The following is a 20,489-nucleotide window of genomic DNA, read 5'->3' on the forward strand; positions in this document are numbered from 1 at the left end:
GATGTTTTCCTTTCCTTTCCAGACAGACGTTCAGATCGGATAAAAGGATAGATCTGTAAAACATGCATCTTTCTCACAGCTGGAGATGTCCAATAACTGGCGTTTCTACTAAAACGGGGATTAAAATGAGGCCTGTGTGCCACCTGTGTTTATCAGAGACGTGAACTCCAGGCTGCAGAGAAACTGAGTGAAGAGTCTCTCAGTGTCACCACCTGGTGGACAAAAAGCTTCACACGGCACATAATCTAAGTAAACTAGGAAGCAGAGGGGTGTAATAAAAAAAGTACAAATTTTATTATTTTTTTTCATCTTTACAAAGGCCTGTTTACCCAAGTTTTTATAAACAAAATATAACAGCTTCTCATCGACCTGGACTGATGGGAAAAAAAACAACAACGAAAATCACAAAAATATATAAAAAAAGAAAATGCTTGTCACCAAAAAAATGGAAAAACAGGACAAGAAAGACGGATGAAAAGACAGAAGAGCAGAATGTAATAAACAGCCATTGAGTCACAGCAAAGAGTTTACAAAAAAAATAAAAATAATAAATGGCAAAAAAAAAACATCTTCCTCATCACTGATTCAGGCAGTACAGAACAGCAAGTGCTTCATATCAAATAACTCAAAGTCCACCAAAAGACAGCAGTGCTGCAACACAATGTACAGGAACATTTTGTGAGAAGCGTTTCGCTAACCAATAATAAAACACCTCAGCATGAATTCAGGCTATGGTTTACCATTTGTTAGCGAAACAGTAAACCCTTAAAGTTTCACAAACAAAATATGAGAACAACCCCCCCCCACCCCCCAATGTTTGGCATGAAAAATACTAGTCTAACCAGATATAAAATTGATGTCATTGAGCGAATAGTGTCCACGCATCTCACACAAGACAGTTTCACACTGAACACATCGGTCATGTGTTAATGAAAGAAAAAAAAAAAAAAAGTAAGAAGAGGAAACCCGCAGCAAAAAATAAAAAATAAAATAAAAAAGGAAAAGTCAAAACAAAAGCCCCCTTTAGACACGAGAAAAAAGCAATTAGTAACATGCATTCAATTGGCAACAGAACATGTAAGAGATCAAAAGACAGATACAAATCCAAATAAAAAGGAATGTTTACAGCATCAAGTCAGCGTATCAAATTGAGTATGACAGGAGGGAGGCTCGAAGCAGGGATTTCCAGTCAGATTCCCGAGAGAAATATAACCAATGAAACATGAGGTGGACAGACTTGGTGCATTTTAGAGAGAGATGGAGATTTGGGGAGAGGTCTGCCAATTCAGTTTCAGTGCTCTTCTTCATAATTTTTGCACTGTTTGTGGCACTTGGATGCGCTGAAAACGTACATCCATCTATAAAAAGTACTTGCTATGGGTTCCCCCTCTGCTCCCCTTCAAAGGTTTTTTTTTTTCGACTTGTGATCAAATATCACAATGAGACAACACTAAATGCGCTGTCATTCGCAATCAGACACCCCCGCCCCTGCTCCCCTGCTCTCTAAGCAATTCCAAGATGAGGAAATGATGCACATCATTTCACCAAAAAAATAAAAAAATCACACGCGATCAAGTGTGAAGTTACACGAAGGGTTTGGGCCTCAGCTCACTGCTGGTCAGCAGAGCACCAGGTTGACAAAGAGCACCTTACAAATAGAGACTACATTCTTTGTTTCATACATATACTGTAGGTGTAATGTACACACCTGTCAACGGTGCATAGATAACTTCACCTCATGTAGAAATGACACCAACAAATGTACTGAAGATGGAATTGCATAAATACCAAAAAACTCTAGTGCATAGTCACTGAAATCAACAAACCAAGACGACAGAAGACAGACTGGAAGTCTTTGGAGGAAAACCGGAAGCCTTTGGAGCGTGTGAGTCATGGAAATCTGTTTCACATCAGCCAAACTTTAGATTAGTCCACATGTAAAGGACTACGTTTGATACAAGTCAGATTGAAAATAAACGTTTGTTTGTGTTGCTCAACGAATCATCACGTGGTTCCATTTTTAAAAAAAAACCTTAGAGGTCTAACAACCACCCACAGCAGTCGGTAATAAATGAATGAGTCTAATTTGGTTGGCTCAAAATTTAAAAACCAGACTTTTGCAACGGTTTATCTCAAGGCCTCCGGTTTCCTGTGAAAACCTGACAAACCTCCAATGTTAAGTTGTTAATCTCAATATAACAAAATCTTCACCTTTAACATTCAGTAACCCTGACAGGAAAAAAAAAAAAAAAATTAACAAAAACATGAAAAACAAAAGACGATCAATGTAAATTGTTCATCAGCTTATTTTTAAGGGCTTATTTCGATATCAAAAAACACATTTTTTTTTTCTTCAAGTAAATCAGACAGAATTTCATTCAACAGCTATCATCCAATTAGCTTTGTGATTAAGTGTAAATCTTTCCCGAACTTTATTCAATTTATAAAATGCCTTCTGTTGTTTTTTTAAGTTGAGCTTTTCATGGCCACTGGCACTAGAATATCACCTGGCAAATCAGGAAAAAAACAAAACAAACAAAAACAAATTAAGACTGGGCAAAAAAAAAAGAAAAAAGGTGCAACTCTATATCACCTTTCAGAATTAAGAGCTGCTTGCTTATATGTGTTGTTACATTCAACTCTCCATTGTACTGACTCCATCAATTTGTAGCACAAATAATACTGTCAGCGTGCCAGTGACGATGGGTAACTGTGATACTGCGACTGTATGTAGCACACATGTGATGGACGGACTGATGCAGATAGCTTTTTACACGAAGAGACCCTCAAGTTTTCAAGTAGCCACAGACCGGCTCTGACATCGAAAAACAGCCTCTAGAAACACCGCGGGGGCCTCCTCTGCACGCTGACCATCCTAGTTTTCAATCTTCAGAGATTTTACAGTACAAGACTGACACAGAGCTTAAACCACTGGATTTAAGAGTATGGATAATGCCGAAGAAAGATTTTTTTTTTTCTTTTTAAAAAGTAGTCAAGCTCCTGGAGGGAATCTTACAGTGAGTAGGTATTTTAAGTGTTGATGGATGTGTGTAGGTGTGTGTGTGTGCGTGTGGGTTGGGGTGGATCAGTTCATTGAGCAGTCTTCTCCCTCTGTGTCGGTGTCTGTGTCCGAGCAGGCGGTGTCCATGGCGACATGGGCGGGGCTGACGATGACCGCTCGCCTCTGCTCCTCCTCGGCGCTCGCTCTCCTCTCCTGAGCGCGTTCGATGTGCTGGATGGCCTGAAAAGGAGAGAAGAGGAAAAAAAAATAAAACACTGATGACTGCAGCAAATATTCAGTCCCCTGAGAGACAAGTCTAATATTTTACAATGAAACGATAACTTGAGAACTCTTTATGATCCTACCTGCACAATAGTGTCCAGGTTCTGTCTGGACGTGGACACGGTGTTGGTGTGGACAGACGGGCTCATGGTCACCACGGTGACGTGATGGTGGGGTTGCTGGGTTAGTGTTGGGGCCGGGACAATGACCGTGGGGTGATGGGTTGGTGCAGGTGGAGTGGGAGGAGCCAACACCTGTAGACAAAAATTATATGAATAAAATTAAAATGTGTTTCTCATTACATCTGAGACTGTGTGACTGTGTGTGTGTGTTATGACGCAGATGCCCACACACGCATTTCTGTGTGTGTTTCAGACCTGGGGACTGTGTGTTTGTCTGTCGGCGGCGTGGATCTGCTGCAGCCGTAACAGCGTCTGGCTCTGGAGGATCGCCTGCTCCTCCTCCACCTGCTGGGTGATCACCTTCAGACGCTCTGGGTGCAGCTGGGTGTCCAGAGATCGCACCTGCTTACAAACGCGGTGCATGTGTTGTTTTTACATTTCAGTGCGAATTCAAAAGGACAAATAAAAGCATCTCCAACACCTCTGAATTATTGTGCAAATATAGAAATTCAAGCAACATTTAAAATCTAAATAATTACAAGAATTATTTCCACAGAAATGATAGAAAAGGAATACTGTGAACAAAAACGTACATGTGTTCTATTGCAAGTCATTCACCAAAACTTGTCAACCCTGCATCTCCCCCACTGTTTACTTTGCTCTCTCACTACATGTTTAAGTTTCTGTTTGTTTTTTACCGCCTGTTCAATTCCCTTTGTCTTAACCTGCTGTTCAGGTAGATCCAGGATGTGAGCTTATCAGCAAATGGCTGGTGTACTGGCAAATCTGCCAACACCACCAGCTGCCACCGTGTTAAGGTGAGCGATATTCAAATGGCTGGTAAAACAAAAAAAAATCCATCTTAGTATTTTGGGAGTTAAAGTTTATTTGTCACTTCAAAGACAAAGATCATTTCATAGCCTGGAGATGTGAATAACTTCCCTTATCTGCATTGTCTTTCTAAATAAACATCTAACATCTACTCTCCCTCCTTTTGTCTCACCTGCTCCTCCATCTGCATACGAGCCGAGCGCTCCTTGTCGAGCTGCTGTCGCAGCTCTAACATCTCCCTCCTCAGCTCCTCCACTTTCTCCTCTTCCAGCGTGTCCGGAGATCCAATCCCTTCGTCCTTCTCCTCTGCTCGCCTCCTCTTAGGTGATGAGCCGCTGAACTCCTGGAGAAACATGGACGGGCAATGTGCATATTAACATATTTGTGTGGCTGTACTAAACACAACGAGCAAGCGTATGCACAAAGTGAGGAGTTTATAGCGTTTGTGCTGAAAATACGGCCGATGTGCAAGGTGAACCAGTAGTGTGGAAAACACCTCAGACTGGTAAACACACATTTTGCCCTTAGCTGTCCTGTACTTGTTGTTGTAATAAGACCTTAAATATTTAACAAACTGTCCTATTTGTATTCAGAAGCCTCTGGCAGACTGTAAAAACTCAACCTCTAACACACTCCCTGATGCTGTTTGCCCATCAGCTGAGAGAGATGTAAAAAATAAATCATGCCACCCACGTGCACCACATATAAACCCTACTCTACATGCCATGCCACACCCTGGCATGGCCTCGTGACACACAGCCTGCAGAAGAGTGACTTTGTGCAGAGGCGCACTTGAGCCAGACAGGGAAATGTTTCCCTTTGATACTTTGAATAAAATTGCTTGCGAGAGAGCTGTCACAATACAAGTGCCACTGCTGGTGGTAATGAAACAATACATTTGACTAGAGAACAACTGTGGAGCTACAGGCAGCGTGAAAGTGTGATGAAGTTACAATTTCATCACACTTTACTAAACTTATGGCAGTCTCAAAGACAGAAAACCAAGTCGACTTATAAAGATATACAAGAGATATATAAAAGGAGGTTAGACAAAGTAATGATGAAAAAACAATGGCACAGGCATTTACCTGGATGAAGCGCTTGAGCTGGTTGTTCTGTGCCAGGAGCTGTGTCTTTTCCTGCTCCAAGGCGAAGATGTAGTCTGCCGTCTGCTGCAGGATGGCCGCCTGCCAGGGGACAAACCAGAAGTGAACGGGAGAACAGCACAGAGACAAATAACTTCTCACAAAACTGTTGCTGAAGCAGAAAGTAAGTGTAAAGTGATCATGATCTACGTCGGCACAAGGGAGACCTTTTTTGTACGTGTCAGTGTTTGCATGTTTTCTGCACCTTGCTCAGTTTCTCCCCGTCCGTGTGGGGCAGGAGTGTTTTGAGCGACTGAAAGCCCGCATTGATGCTCTGCATGCGCCGACGTTCGTTGCTGTTGGCAATCTCGCGGCGGATTCGTCGCTCCTGGTCCTGGGCCGTCTCCGGACTGAGCGGGATGTTGGCCAGGCTGAGGAAGAGAGGTCAAAGGAGAGGGAGACGGTGATTAGTCTGTCCTTTGTGTCCAATGAGAAGGTATAAGCTCCTCTATGAAGAGCATTTGATTCTTCTTCTTACTCAGATTTTAGATAAAAAGGATGAAAGTTGCTCTTTACAAACTGTTTTTTAACAAACTGTTTACAGCACAGGCAGGTAGAAGAAAGATTCACATAATGTTAAAATGGAAAGAAAAGTACACACACACACACCTCTGAAATAATTCTCTGCCAAATAAACAAAAGAGCAACAATAACATTTGCAATGAGCCTTTCCTCTGACTGACTCCTTAAACCTTTAACCTGGAAACTTTACTAGGCTGTCGCCTTGACCTCTCTACATTCCTCAGTCGAGCTGCCCGGAGGTCCTTGAGTTTGGTTGAACTCAGTGCCTTCTCACACACACCTTCACCCCACGAGGTTAGATGTTGTGGTAGCAAAACCCAGTCTGTCATATTTACTCTGGGGAGGGGGGGAAAAAACATGTAAACCATTAAGCCTAAAGATGACCAACGGTCTTCTCGTGCTGAGAAGACGACAAACCCAGAGAACCAGATTGAGGATATTTACAAAAACTCAGAAGGTCAGACGGAGGACGAAGCTCACGTGGCTCTAAATGGTTATTTTCTACATATGATGAGTGTGGGGGGGTGTGCATCCATACTCTGAAGTTCAGAGCTACATTTAATTAGCCGCGTGATTTGATTACAGGCCAGTAGATGCTTAACAAACCTTACAAAGAGCATACAAATATAAATATTATTTATCTTGCTTTAAAAGCAGCTCAATTATATATACACACTTTAATTTATTAGTTAAAGATTTTTTCTTTTTTTTTTTTTAAAAAAAATCACTCAAAGGTTATTTATTGTACTCATACACACTTAAGGGTGTTTTCTTTATTATTATTATTATTATTATTATGAAGGTTTAGTCCTTGTGTCGTCTAAAGAACAAACCAAACTGTAGTTTTATGAATTAAAAAAAAACATTTTGTATATTGTATACTCATTACACATCATTCAGTGTGATATTTATTACTGACTGCTGACGTGAATCTGTTTAAAACCATCACTGTCCATCCACCCCGCCGTGTTTACTAAAGTTTAGAGATGAAGTCAGCTGTTGTCAGTGGCCGCTGCCAGGAGCTGCGGAGCTCCAACATGTCCGCCGGAGGGCGCGTCTGGACGGTAGCAGCCGTGAAACGTGACACCGCCAGCGGCGGCAGCAGCAGCAGCAGCAGGCCCCCTGGCATCATGGAGAACAATGCTTTCCACCGTTAGCACATGAGCTAACACGCACTTACTGGCGTGCTGCTAAAGGAAAAGGCAGAGCCGTGTCCGTCGTTTACACCTTTAAACGGCGACTTGTTTTCAGTGTAAGAAGCCACGAACACGAGTAAAAAAAAACAAACAAACAAAAACACAAACATGGCTGGAGAGCGACTGCGCCGTGCGGAGCTAACTAGTTAGCCAGGCTAGGCTAATTTTAGCACACGACACGACCATGGCTGCTGCGCGGAGCGATATTTAACTACGCATGAGGCACAGCCGTACCCCCCCCCTTTTTTTTATTTATTTACAGCCCCGTATTCAAACACAGCCACACGCAAACAACACACGCAAACTAATGCGAGCAGTGCGGTGAAAGGTGTCGTTATAAACGCGTGCTTTCTGCCGTGTAGCATGGGAAGCGGCGGGGGAACACGTTAACTACCACGTGGTTGCTGTTCAACTGGACGCAAATGTATCGATTTCATCTCGCCTGATTTACATATTTCCGAGCTCAATGGCCACAAACGTGCCCTGTGTGTTATTACATGTGATCGGGGGCGGAAAATGTGACAACGTGAGTGAAACGCGCATCTTTATTTTCTCATCTTCCGAGCAGCAGCAGCGGCAGCAGCAGCTGGCCAACAAGCTGCTAATGTCTCCAAGCCACGCTCCTGCTGCCAAGACATCGCAGCCGAGCTAACACCTAGCATGCTAAGTGTAGTCAGACCGCATCGCACACACATACGCGCACGCTTACAGCCGCACGAGGGGTGATTTTTGTGCGAGCGCTGTCCTATCGACGCGAAAATGTGCTCACCTGCAGAGACCGCCGATAACATCCTTCTCCGTCTTCTTGAACTGCTGTAAGGACGGTGGCATCTTCTCTGTCGGCATCATGAAATATTCCATGCTTTCAAGCCACCTTCTGTAGTCCGTGTTTTCGGTGTTTTTTTCTTCCTCCACCGCTGCCCTCGTTTAAAAAAACAATGATGTACTTATTCAGGCACAGACCTCTCGCCGTACTCCTCAGTGGCGCATATCTAAATAAATTTAAAAAAAAAAATACACCTTCAAAATCAGATAATCTGAAGAATGGATTTAGAAAAATAAAACTTAAGTTCAGGCTGTGTTGCTTCCCACAGCTGATGGGGTTCCCTCCAATGTGTGTGTGTGGCTTCTTGCCTCCGCCTACTACGTGTCTGTGTGTGTGTGTGTGTGTGTATGAGCTGCCTCCGCCTACTACGTGTGTGTGTGTGTGTGTGTGTGTGTGCAGCTGATCTGTGTGAGGCGGGAAACAGCTGGTAGGAATCAGAGCCCGTTTTCCGGAGAGCAGAACAAACAGACCCGCAAAGAGCGTCACCGTGAAGCTGCAGTGCTGCAAACCTGATCCTCACACAGAGAGCGTAAAATGGACGTGAGCGAAAACACGAACGACTGTGTTATAGCGCAATTATCAGCAAGGAGGGAACCAACTAGAACTGTTGTATTTAATTGCATTTGTTCACTAATACTGTGTACATTACCAAATCATGTAAAAAAAAAAAAAAAAATCAATTAAATAATGAAATAATAGAGGCCTAAAGGAAAACACCTGGATTATTACCTAATCTTGAGGGCCCCATCATTAGGTACCCACACAGCTCCTTTTTGCCCCCCAGTGGATTGATCCGGCCCTGGCTCCTATCTTGATTATTGAAATGGCTTTCAAGTTCAACTGGAAGAAATATAGTCCAAAAAAAGAAAAAGAAAAATTTTTTTTCTTATATATATATTTTCTTATTTTTAAAAAACTACATATAAAATATATATAAACTGCCAAATACATACTCCCAAAGATATGATACTACAATATAATATTATTGTAATATAAAAAAAACAGAGAGATAACTCCACACTTATTACCAAACTTTGTTTTGACAGGTTTACAACTTTGACCTTTGACCCCCCCCCCAATCAGCTTCTCCCTGACCCCCCTTTCTTCTCACCTGCACTCCCCTCTGTGCCCCCCCCCTCCCTTCCAGGGATTTGATGACAAGCTGGATGGTGACAGTATTCATTTATATTCAGTCATGTAACTGATGCTTTTATCCAAAGTGACTCACAAAAAAGGGAGACAATCAAGGTACAGTGTGACTAGGAAATGTCAGTGCAGCAGTAAGTACTGTGGCAGTACTGCATGGGGATAGATTTAACATGTCCAGTCTTTGGTAGTGCTAGGAAAGGAAGGTCTTCAGGAGTTTTTTAAAGGTAGACAGGGACGCCCCAGCTCTGGTAGGAACTGGATCAGGAGCATTCATGAATTCGCAACTGCAGGTCTACAAAGTAACGTGTACCAAACCAGAAAAAAAAAAAGAAAAAAAGTAGCTCTGGTTACTTTAACTGTGCAACATGAGACAGACATAAGCGGTAGTGAACGCAACAATGAATACGCAATTGACCCAGCTGGGAGCCATGATACAGTCTTCATGGTATTTCTCTTGGATTGGTTTTCTCATTGAGTAAAGTATTCAAAGTATTTGACTTCATATTGTCCAAAAAACATGAAGCAGAAAAGTTGTTCAGGATTGCTGACCAGGGTGGTCTGAGTCTGTGCAAACTTTCCCCAGAAGCTGTTGAGACACACTTTACTTACCTGTTTCATGGCAGGGTTCACCTCAGTTCTGCTGGCATCTAACTTGATACCCTGATGTACCCCATAGATGTACTTTCCCCTGCTTTCCTGCTCATTGGCTTTGGGTGGGTAGCTCAAGCTTTAATGCTTCCCTTTCAGAAAGATGTGCCAGACATAATACATGTAATGAAGTGCATCAAGGTCTCTGTGGATGACGGTAGGGTGACCCATTGCGTAGGGAAAGCTACTGTTGACGTACAGGTACAGAGCAATGACGGTGCACAATGCAAGGTTTTGTAAGGCGCTGGCGTGTACCTCAGCTTCAAGACGCTGGAAGATGTTTAGAAAACCGTGTTAGGATAAAAGTTACTATTGTTCAGCAACAGACAAATCATTTCATGACATCATCTTTACTGAACCTTTGTCTTTGTCGTCTTTTTCCTCCACTTCTTTTCTTTTCTTCTTCCTTCCCTGGCATCAGAGAGTTTTGGTTGTTTTCACATTATTATTGTCAATAACCCTCAGAGAGCAGGTACAGTTTAATCAGTCAGAGGAGGGAGGGCTTAGCAAAGTTGTACCACTTTATTTAGAGTTGAAGATAATGTCACAGAGTAATGTAGATAGTAATATTGTTCCTGTGTTATTTTAAATACTATGGTACCATTCAGAAACGGCTATAAAAATAAAGAATCTGTGCTAATTTTACTATGTACTCATATATTACGTGACATTGATGTTGGAATTGAAGAAATTCAATCAGTATTTGGTCCATGCAGCAGCCCAGAAAGCACACTGCCAGACAGGAAGAGGAAGAAGATTGACATGGACTTCACACTACTTTAAAGAGGCTCCAACTAAGGCTCCATCCAGCACGGCCGAAGGGAAGCCTCAGAGGAAGAGGAAGTCGAGGGACATGTTCACCAACTCACATCTCAGCATCCGGAAAAGTCCAGACATTGGCTCACCAGAGAGGAAACAGATGAAGATGAGTCTGGATGAGTTGGATCTCAACCATGTCCTGTATAAAATGACATGTTGGTAGTTTGGTTGTGAATCTACCTCATGTCATGAGAAGTTTTCAAATTTTGGTGAACATGTGAACTTTTCTGTTTTCCCCACAGAGGTGCTCTGCGACTCTCAACAGGCTTCATCCAGCAAGGCCAATCTCTCTGACAGCGACTGCAGGTAGGTGTTACATCACTTCCCTTTACTGATTCAATTCAGTCACTGCATGATTCAAGAAATGTAAACATTTGATCTGTGCAGAAGCCAGGACTGCTCCTCTTGGGGGAGGAAGAGGAAAAGGAATGAGGAAGAGTGAGCTTGGATGAGGGTGAACATACAAGTACAGGTAGGCTCAACTACGGCAGCTCACAATCAGGATCAGCTGATTTTAAATCGTTTCACCTGAAAGTGTCTTTAGGTCTGATGTGTAATGAAGCAGGAAATGTGTTCAGAGCATTTAAGTAATGCTTAATGCTCTGGTTAGCTACAGTTAATAACAACACCAGGCGTTTTTCGGCCAATCAGTGTTTGCATGCTGTTGAATTAGCAGCACAGTGGTGCAGTGGTTAACAGTGTCGCCTCGCCCTGTGTCTGCTTGGGTTTTCTCCGGGTGATCGGGCTTCCTTTCTTTCCAAGGTTGGCGACCTGTCGTAAGCGGTCATAGGGGAAAAAAGAATGGATGGTGGATGGATTATGAAATAAACATTTTGTAAAATTAGTGAAAAATAGGAGCATTTATATTTTGTGAAAAGTGTAAATATGAATTGTAAATGAATATAAATAAATATATTGGACATAATATTAGTGTGCCTCTCTAAATGCATTTCACCATTTGAATTATGCTGTTGGGTTAACACATCAGTAATTAATTTAAGTAGAAGTCTCTAGTGCGCTAGCTCTATGAGCCGCACAAAATGGAAGATCCAGAACTTCAACCTTTTTGCCCTCAAGAGGCCCCGAGCAGCTTCCATAAGAGTCGGTCCTTTTGTGCTCAAAATGAATAAACTGATGAGTTTTGTGGATCTGTGTTTGAGGCATATAGACAGCAAATGACAGGCGCTTTATTCAAGATATTTTTGTGAGGATACACACGCAGGATAACATTTCTCCACCAGAAAAGAAAACCATATTTTTATATTATTTAAACAGAAGCCACCAAAATGTCCTCCTGACCTACTATTTACAACTCACCGAACACATTTTCTTTTCCACTAAACATTTTGGATTACACATAAACAACCAGTTGCAGCTACAGGCATGCACATATACACACAATCTCTCTCTCTCTCTCTGTCTCTAGAAGGATACTGGAAGGATAAAGGTGGTTTTAAAAGTCTGAGAAGATAAAAGAATAACAGAAGAGAAATGTATCTGGAAAGTGGGAAACTTATCCAGAGAAAAAAGAGGAAAAGGCGTGTAAATAAGTCTCGGAAGAAGAATAGGACGAGAATATCTAAAATTGAGCTGAAGTTGTGAGGGAAATAACCATAGTCTAATGTGCTTTAGGCATCGAGGTAGTGCATGGTGAGGAAAAAACAAGGAGTTGATTAACTTAGACTCCTAAATGGGGAGAGAATTTCACTCCCTTGCATAATGAGAAATGTGCTAAACTAATCTATCATGGTGTTGAGGACCAAGTGTCCAACTGTCAAATGCTTTCAAATTATGGGCTGTCAATGTAGACCAGACGGTACAATGGTCTCTTAAACTACAGGAAAAAGTCTTTGCACAGCATTTTGGAACAAGCAAAGGTTTGTGCGCACCTTCCCGACCGACCAACGTTTCAAAATCATAGTAGGGGGGGATCATCAATGTCAGATTTTACATTTAGGCCACAGATGTTAAGGTAGGGTTATTGCAAACGGAGTAGCAAGAGTTAAAGTTGTAAACCTGTCAAAACAAAAACAAGTTTGACAAGAAGAGACGACTGCATCTCTCTCACACGCAATTATATTATATACAGTAGTGCTGAAATACAATCTTGGTAAATAACCATTAGAAAATTAAATAATCCATTTAAGTAATTTATCGCGCAAAACAATCCATTATTTTTCTGGATCCAGCCCATGCCATGTCACTGGTTTCCTACTTTTCTCCAACTGGATTAGCTGAATGCTGCTCCTATGCTCTATATAGCAACTAACTGAAAATAATCAATAGAATAACAGGTAAAGATAATCTTTAATGACAGCCGTAAACATACATTATTATGTGCAGCTGAAATATTTAATGCCTATTTTGCTTTCATCACTGAAAATAAATAAATTACAAAATATATGACACATGAGAAGTTGCCTAAGAGTCGACAACAGCAATGATGTCATCCAGCATAAACAGTCCAACATAGAACAGCAGGTGGCAGTAATGCACCATGTCGTTGGTTTCCAGCTATTCTTAGATGTGCTGCGTTTACACTGAAGACATTACTGTCGAAATGGTGAATGCATAGCCAGTCCTATTCATGCCTAATGTTTTATGAATGAAGAGACTCGACCAGTACTGCACACTTAACTTATATGTAATTTCTTTTAAATCAGCAGGACAAGATAGTATCACTACAACTGCAACAAGACATCTTTTTGCTTGCTCTCTTCACACTTGATATCTCTCAGCTTTGGCAGTTTGTGTTCAGAGCTCAGAAAGAGCTGGACAACAGAGAAATCCAAGAATAGCTTAGGACATCAAAGCAGACAGAGTGAGTGAAAATGATCCTAAGTATGATACTGTGGTTGTTCTCTGTGGTAATGTGCATACAGTAACAGATACAAGACATTGCTTAGAAACAGTTTACTTGCTCAGTTAGCAAATTGTTCATGACATGTTTTTAGTTGTCCGTATGAACTGCTCAGGTTAGGTCACCACAATGAAAATATCCCGGTCCTTCTTGTCTTTGCTTTCTGCATGTTACTTTACATTGTAAGCTGTATTTGTATTTCTCAAATAGGCCTAAATGTGGAGGAGTTCTGTAAGGCAGCACTGCATATAAAACCGACACCTTTGAAGTAGTGTTTCTTAGCCTTTTATTTTTTTCATGCAATAAAAGTTTACAGCCCATAAAAACAACAAAACATAACTTTATAAATTGTACAAAGACAATGATAAATACTTGGCCCTTAATCAGGTAACAAAAAAAGATCCCTCCCCACATATCTTCTTTAGGATGACTAAAACGCAGAGCAAAATATACAACCTTCTTCCATTCACCTTAAAATATGATATAATATTGTTTTTTGGAATGACGCAAACGTAACAGTAAGCTACTCTTCATACAGGAAATAGCCTCTATCTTACATGTAGATGTGTTAGTGTAGCTAGTGAGTTCAGTTCAACATAAACTGCAATAAAGTTCATCAACATCGCGACCTAATGACTGAAACAATTAAAAATGTACAGCACTCAAGGATATCAGATAACATACAACAGAGCAAGAAGAACACATATTCAATAGCAGGAGCATCCTCGTGATATAAGTAAGTACTTTCTAGCAGATGATTAGTCTACATTTTGACTGTGGGCTAAATGCTGCAGGCGAGTAGCCTAAAACAGAAAAAAGAAACCCCACAAAGTAACTATTATCTTTACCCCTGTGTCATGTCAAGGATGTAAATGTAAAGAATGTATTCCTACATAAGACAAACAGTCTAAACACGATAAGACAATATAATTACAAGTATAATTCCATTCAAATAGGCATTTCCTTTGGCAAATAAAGAACGTGGAATGCTTCTAGATGGTAATGGAGTATAGACAAATAAAAAGGAATCTAAGTGTGGCATTATGCAGCTAAACCAATTTAACGGCTTTGAAGTATGATTGTCAGTCTCATGTAGAAAGGCAGTGCCCATAAATGACCTTTTAATTGACTCTGGTATGATAAATCTTTGTAATTCCACTTCAAGACTAATATTATAAATCTACAGTATACATGTGGGCATGATTATCCTTCATCTGTACCGTGATGTGTGATGTCATGCCAACATGCAGAAGTCGGATAATGTTGTTCTGTCAAAGTTCAAAGATCACTGAGCTGATGGAGTGCCTCCTGATGACACTGATGGTCTGATCCTTTTGGCAGCAGCTTCCTCCACAACAAAAGTGTAGTTATACTGAAAAAGAAAATCCCCAATCAAACAAAGTGAGTATTCTTTTTTGGTAAAAATGTTATGTTCCTAATTTAGGAATCACAGGACTGAAACTGACAGTCAAATGTGTCCTTACCTCATTTTCAATGTCCTGGAGAGACTTTATGCGAATGTTGTTTAACTGAGAGTTCAGTTGCAGAGCCTAAAAGTGAAATATGACACAAAGAAACAAACATGAATACATGTTTATAACCAAATGAAAAAATTGAGGCAAAACACAGCAAGGAATCCAGCACTTTAGTATTTTTGAAATTGTCGTACCGTCTCATTTGCCTGGACATCAAACTTTGGGTGAATGTTAAAGGGAACTCCATCTAGAGCTGCAGAGAGTAAAGGTAGGTTTAGAGGGTTGTCCACAGTGAGAACTAGTAATAAGTGTTCCGTGAATGAGGAGAGACTTGGAGTACCTGTGATTCCCTGGAAACTGGCATCAGCAGGTTTGTCAAAGTTGTCCTTGCTGTGGAGGCTGCGGCGTCTCTGACTCAGTTTATTTGGTGGCAGTGGAGGAGGAGGGTTGCTGTGGAGATAAATAGATAAATATTAAGAGTAAAACATCCCCATGACTCAAACTGTACTATACTGCAGGTTAAAAAAAAGAAAGAAAGCATTATCTGTTATTTTAACATGTATTTTGTAAATTATGATTTTTCTCTCATTAGTTATCAGTGTAAAATCCAATCTGTTACAATCATTTGAATTGGCTGTATTTAAACAAATGTGCATGAGAAGAGACATGACATGTCCCCCAATGAATGATTCAATGAAATCATTAAAATGCACTGCAGGATGTTAAATAAGTACTGTACCTTGGTCTGAGGGGCAAAGGACCAGTCTGCTGCTCCAATGAGAGTCTGCGGAGGTCCAGGCTGACACTGCGGGGCTTGGCTTGAGGCTTGGGGCCTGAAAAATAGCCCTTTCTGCACCATAACACGTAGCCATGAACGTCTCTGGAAAAAAAGGCATATTTAATGATACATTACAAACAGTATAATTACCAATTAAAGTCCCAAATGCACAGTTGAAAGCAAGTCAACTTTAAATAACTAATTTCTGAAGAGAGACCACTGTGTTACGGTATCTGAGAAATGCGTTGATAAAACAGGAAGTCAAATGTTTGTATATGTGAATGCTACCAACCCCACGTATGTGTGGTGCTGCAGCATCATTTTGCTTTTGCCTGTCAGTTTAATATCCAACACAGCTGTGTCCACACTGCCCACTGGGACGACACGCACACACACGCGTTTCTTCTTCGAAACATTGGCCTCTGGACACATAAACACAGACACAAATACAGATAACATCCATCAGACTGCAAATTAAATCAGCAGTGGGTAAATAAGACATCAAATATCAGAAGTACATCATATACCAGAAACGTGTAAACACCTGTATGTCTGTGTGTGGTTTGTATTAGTATTGTGAGGACCAAGTTTAGCTTTAAACCATATTAATGAGGACATTTATGTATTATGAGGACATTTTGGCCAGTCCACTGTTTGGATGTTAAGACTTGGATTTAAGGGTAAGGTCAGGGTAAGGTTTAGGGGATAAAGTAAGGCATTTTTATTCTGATAGTTAGAAGGTTAGAGTTAGGGGCCAGGAATGAATCATGTAAATAAAGGTCCTCACAAGTATAGAAAGAAAAATATGTGTGTGTGTGTACTCACTTGGTTCAAGGTACTCTGCTATATAGCAATAACCATGAGGGATAGATTCCTTGTCTGAAATAAGCTGAATGTCGGACACTACCATGCCACCTGCCATGTCCTATAGAGATAGAGAGAGAGAGTCAGTTTATAGAAGACACGAGGAACAAAGATGGGATCATGTACGTTCATGATGCATTGTCTATGTGTATTGTCTGTGTATTCAGTCAGTTGCCTTGCTGTAACAGAGGTAATATCCAGACTTCCCAAAGCTGCGTGTAAAGTTTGCCGATGCTCCGTCTTCAGTGATGGTGATCTGCAGTAGATAAGGTAGATATACAACATCTGACAAGTGATATGGCAAGTTGATGTTGTAAGTGGTGGCTTAAAGGTTGGGCTTGAGGTTAATGCGTCACTCCAGTTCAAGTTCTTTTTAGCAAGGTGCTACTCAATCAGTTATATTCATATTATTTATCATAAGCAGGCAGTGCTTAAGAAAAACAAAACTTGAAGAGAAGATGACAAAAAATGAAGTGTTAGCTGGGTCAAACATTGAGTTTAGATTACATCCATTGGGTACAATTATGATTACAATTAATCTGTAAATATCATGATGCTATTTGTTATAGTCCTCCACTCACATACATACAGTACAGTACACTTTTACAAAATCAGTGGGTACACAACTTCCCTTTTTTTGTCCAGATTTCGACAGATTACGTCACTCTTACTGTTTCACAACTGCAGTCAAGTCTCCAGCTCATCAAAACACAGCTGTTCTACTTAACATTTACAGCATTTGACTGACTACAAATACAGCTGCTCCTGTTTCCATGCTACCACTTTTGTAACTCCTCTTGTTATGTGGAGGTTTTCTTTAATTTCAAGGCAAAGCAATGACTGGTTATGGCTCCGCAGTGCATCACATTACAGAGTAAGGACTGGGTCTTTAAGGTTGTTACACACAACTCTAACACTGATGCAAAGTGTGTGTGATCACTATAGAGTGAAATGTGAAAATACCAGGTTCCCCTTGTTACCCTGGTGGCAACAATGTACTATTGTATATGGAGAAGTGTGTAAATCTTTATCTCAGTTCCTACCAGGGTGAAATCTTTGGGGCATGTGCTGGAGTTGGAGGTCCACGCCACAGCCGTAATTGGCCGGACACCCGCATGGTCCATCAAAGACATCTGAGTAAGAGAAAAAAACATATGAAAAAAAGTATGATAAACAAGGAAGATACAAGGTGGCTGAATGGAAGGATGGAACAATATAAAAGTGTGTATTTTATTGGTGGGGGAAAACATAAATGATGGATCCAGTATTAAATCTTGTCAGTCTTCTTACTGCCAGTGGAGGTTAGAGTTAGCTCAGAGTACAAATGTGCTTTCTCTGGGACTTATTTGCATTATACAAACAATTTTTCTGTGTCCATGTGACCAAAAGTGGTATAGGTAAACAGGCTCCCTTTCTGCCAAAGAATTCACGTCATCCCGAAGCTACGTTGTCTCGAATAGAAAGAAACTATTCAGTGCAAGAATTCATCCCTAACTACAGCAGTGACGTGGCAGTTCATCCTGCAGTTCTGCATTTCCCTTTTTAAGAGCTGTGAAAACTTGTTTACCAAGTGTCCCTATTCTAGTGAAACGTACAGGTGGGTGATATAGATAAAATCCTCCTCACAGTATATGTAAATGTATATATTTATAATACAATTTTCTTTTAAATTCATTCGAAATAAAACAAGAGTGTCTGTTCTAGGCAAACTACATACAAATACAAGTACTCGTTAAATCGATGTGAGAATCTACAGCATTTATACTTATTTATTTGCAACACCGACCACAGTGGCCTCATAAAGCCAGAGATATTAAAGACCCAGTGTGTAGGATTTAGTGGCATCCAGCAGTGAGGTTGCAGAGTCTAACCAACTGAATACCGCTTGCCTCACCCTCCCCTTCTAAACGTATTGGAAAAAACTACAGTGGCCATGAAACTCCTATTTGGAGCCAGTGTTTTTTCCTTCTGGGCTACTGTAGCTACAGTGGTGGACTCCATGGTCGAGGACCTGCACCCTCTGTAAATACAAAAGGCTCATTCTAAGGTAAAGAAAACACATATGATTGTACAGTAATGAAAACAATATAAAAATATAGATTCTAATCAATTTCTGCTAATAGTTCCTCCAAAATGTTTTACACTGGACCATTAAAGGAAGTACATCAGCACAACAATGAGAAAACATCAACAATATGGCAAAATCTCTGATGATATACAATTCGTGTTGCTTCATGGTAGATCTGACTAAAATCTGTTGCTGTAGACTGAGGTGTTTTTGCTTGTGACTCGATTTGATAATCAAACGCCCAGAAACTGACTACTGTCCTCTGGTTTCATAAGAAACTCATTGTAAAGCAAAGTTCACTAAGTTTGAGTGATTCATTTTTAAATGGACAACATGTTCAGATGCCAGAAAAGTATGAATTAAACCTGCTCATGGTGAAACGTGAAGCAAGGACAGACTCATAGGAGTTTTATTTGTGTACTCATTGACCTATACTTACGTAATACCTATTGTTATTGTGTAAAGTCTATTTTGGTATCAGGGTGGGAAATCACTACCAGACAGATGCAGGTAAATCAACACGAGCTTTGACAGTTTTACTACTTTAACTTTGACATAAAACTTTATCACACTTCTGTATTTCCTAACAAATGCATGTGTACTGTCTGTAATAGAGTTATTTATAAGAAAAGCCGTGTAAAGTATTAATAAACACTGGTTTGGAGTCATTTTTCCATTATATCACAACCCGAGCTTTACTTACAATAGTATCGGCTGTTTCATTGACAAAACTTCGCTGCCTTTTCTTCGAAATTAGCTGAATTACTTTTGCTTCGTGAGTCGAGTGATAAAACAATTAAAACACACACTTACTCTGTTTCTGCGTTCACCTTTGTCTCTTCGAGGTGAGACGGTTTGACCAGCGAGCAACTTCTTAACATTCAACAGCCCAAATGTCTTGGTTTTCCTTGTCAAAGCAGGAAGTGCTGAATCCATTCTGACTCCAACTCCCATCAGGCCGCGGGGCACGACGTCAGACCTAAATGCAAACTGGAGTCGGGACGCGAGGTGGCGGCAGTGCGACACTCAGAGAAGCTGCGTTCACCAGCTAAACGCTGTTACGTCGCTAATTGTGTACATGAGCTTAAAATGTGATATTTTGCTTGTTGTTGTTTTTTCTTGTAGCTAATATACTCAAATAACAAAGGCAGAAATAAACATTGAACCTATTTGAGCTCGTACACAAACATACAGGCTGCTGCATTTGTGTGGACAGAGGGGTGCTGAGAAAAGAATCGATTGTAATTTACATGGAAATGAGGGTGAACAGGGCAGACCGAGGTGGAGGAAAGGAGGGAATGACAGGAGGGTAATGAAAAACGGGTAGAAGGGGAGCAGATGGAGAGAGCAGGGAATGAAAGATAAAGTGGGGATGAATTGTATGGGAACATTGGGGGTTTAAAAGGGCAAGACTAGCAATGAAATGCACACACTTCTGCTCTAAAGGATAGTAATATTATATGTTTTTCTGACTATAAACTAATCCCATGAGACTAGAACCAATGTGTGCAGTCAAAACCTGATGTGGTTTATGCTTCTGCGCCATAGTCCTCCATTGTTCAATTAAAAACAGTAATTAGCCCCAGCAGTGGCTGGCATGTTCCTCTATTAACATGAACATTAGCACTGTAGTGTATTTTGAATCAATCCACACATATCCAGCTGCCGTGGAAAGACAGTAAACATTGAGGACTAACACGCCGTTGGTTTTGTCTTTGCATGGTTGGTTGACAATGAAAAGACTGCACTGTTTTAATGTACTGTGTAATGTTTTGCGGGGTGACACAAAATAATATTGTCAACGACTGCAGTGGGGTCAAATACAAAGAGGTGATGTTTATTGTGGCCTTAGGTCTTCTTCCTCTGAATGTCCCCGGGATGTTTGCATTTGCTTGAGCAGTTA

The 20,489-nt window shown here is 40.8% G+C and overlaps 2 protein-coding genes across 3 annotated transcripts; both read right to left on the minus strand.

The window, feature by feature from the left end:
* Positions 1-1,377: 1,377 nt before the first annotated feature.
* LOC104925377 (transcription factor AP-4) lies at positions 1,378-8,275 on the minus strand. 2 transcript variants are annotated; one of them, XM_019263955.2, is made up of 7 exons: positions 7,869-8,275; positions 5,587-5,752; positions 5,325-5,423; positions 4,409-4,579; positions 3,661-3,810; positions 3,367-3,537; positions 1,378-3,241 (listed from the first exon to the last, which is right to left on the minus strand). In XM_019263955.2, exons 1-7 carry the CDS (start codon positions 7,958-7,960, stop codon positions 3,086-3,088), a joined length of 1,005 nt encoding a protein of 334 aa, XP_019119500.1. In that variant the 5' UTR covers positions 7,961-8,275; the 3' UTR covers positions 1,378-3,085. The 2 variants fall into 2 exon arrangements, with proteins under 2 accessions (XP_019119500.1, XP_010737286.1); XM_010738984.3 differs by having other exon boundaries at positions 3,661-3,807; positions 7,869-8,272.
* A 5,394-nt stretch (positions 8,276-13,669) lies between these two features.
* Positions 13,670-19,552, minus strand: mvb12a (multivesicular body subunit 12A). The gene is made up of 10 exons (XM_010738985.3): positions 19,400-19,552; positions 17,562-17,651; positions 16,694-16,774; positions 16,480-16,579; positions 15,947-16,076; positions 15,616-15,756; positions 15,217-15,326; positions 15,071-15,129; positions 14,886-14,951; positions 13,670-14,773 (listed from the first exon to the last, which is right to left on the minus strand). Exons 1-10 carry the CDS (start codon positions 19,538-19,540, stop codon positions 14,687-14,689), a joined length of 1,005 nt encoding a protein of 334 aa, XP_010737287.3. The 5' UTR covers positions 19,541-19,552; the 3' UTR covers positions 13,670-14,686.
* Between the last annotated feature and the right edge of the window lie 937 nt (positions 19,553-20,489).

The sequence above is a fragment of the Larimichthys crocea genome, chromosome X (genome assembly GCF_000972845.2).
Source record: "Larimichthys crocea isolate SSNF chromosome X, L_crocea_2.0, whole genome shotgun sequence".
In the NCBI taxonomy this organism is placed as follows: domain Eukaryota; kingdom Metazoa; phylum Chordata; class Actinopteri; family Sciaenidae; genus Larimichthys; species Larimichthys crocea.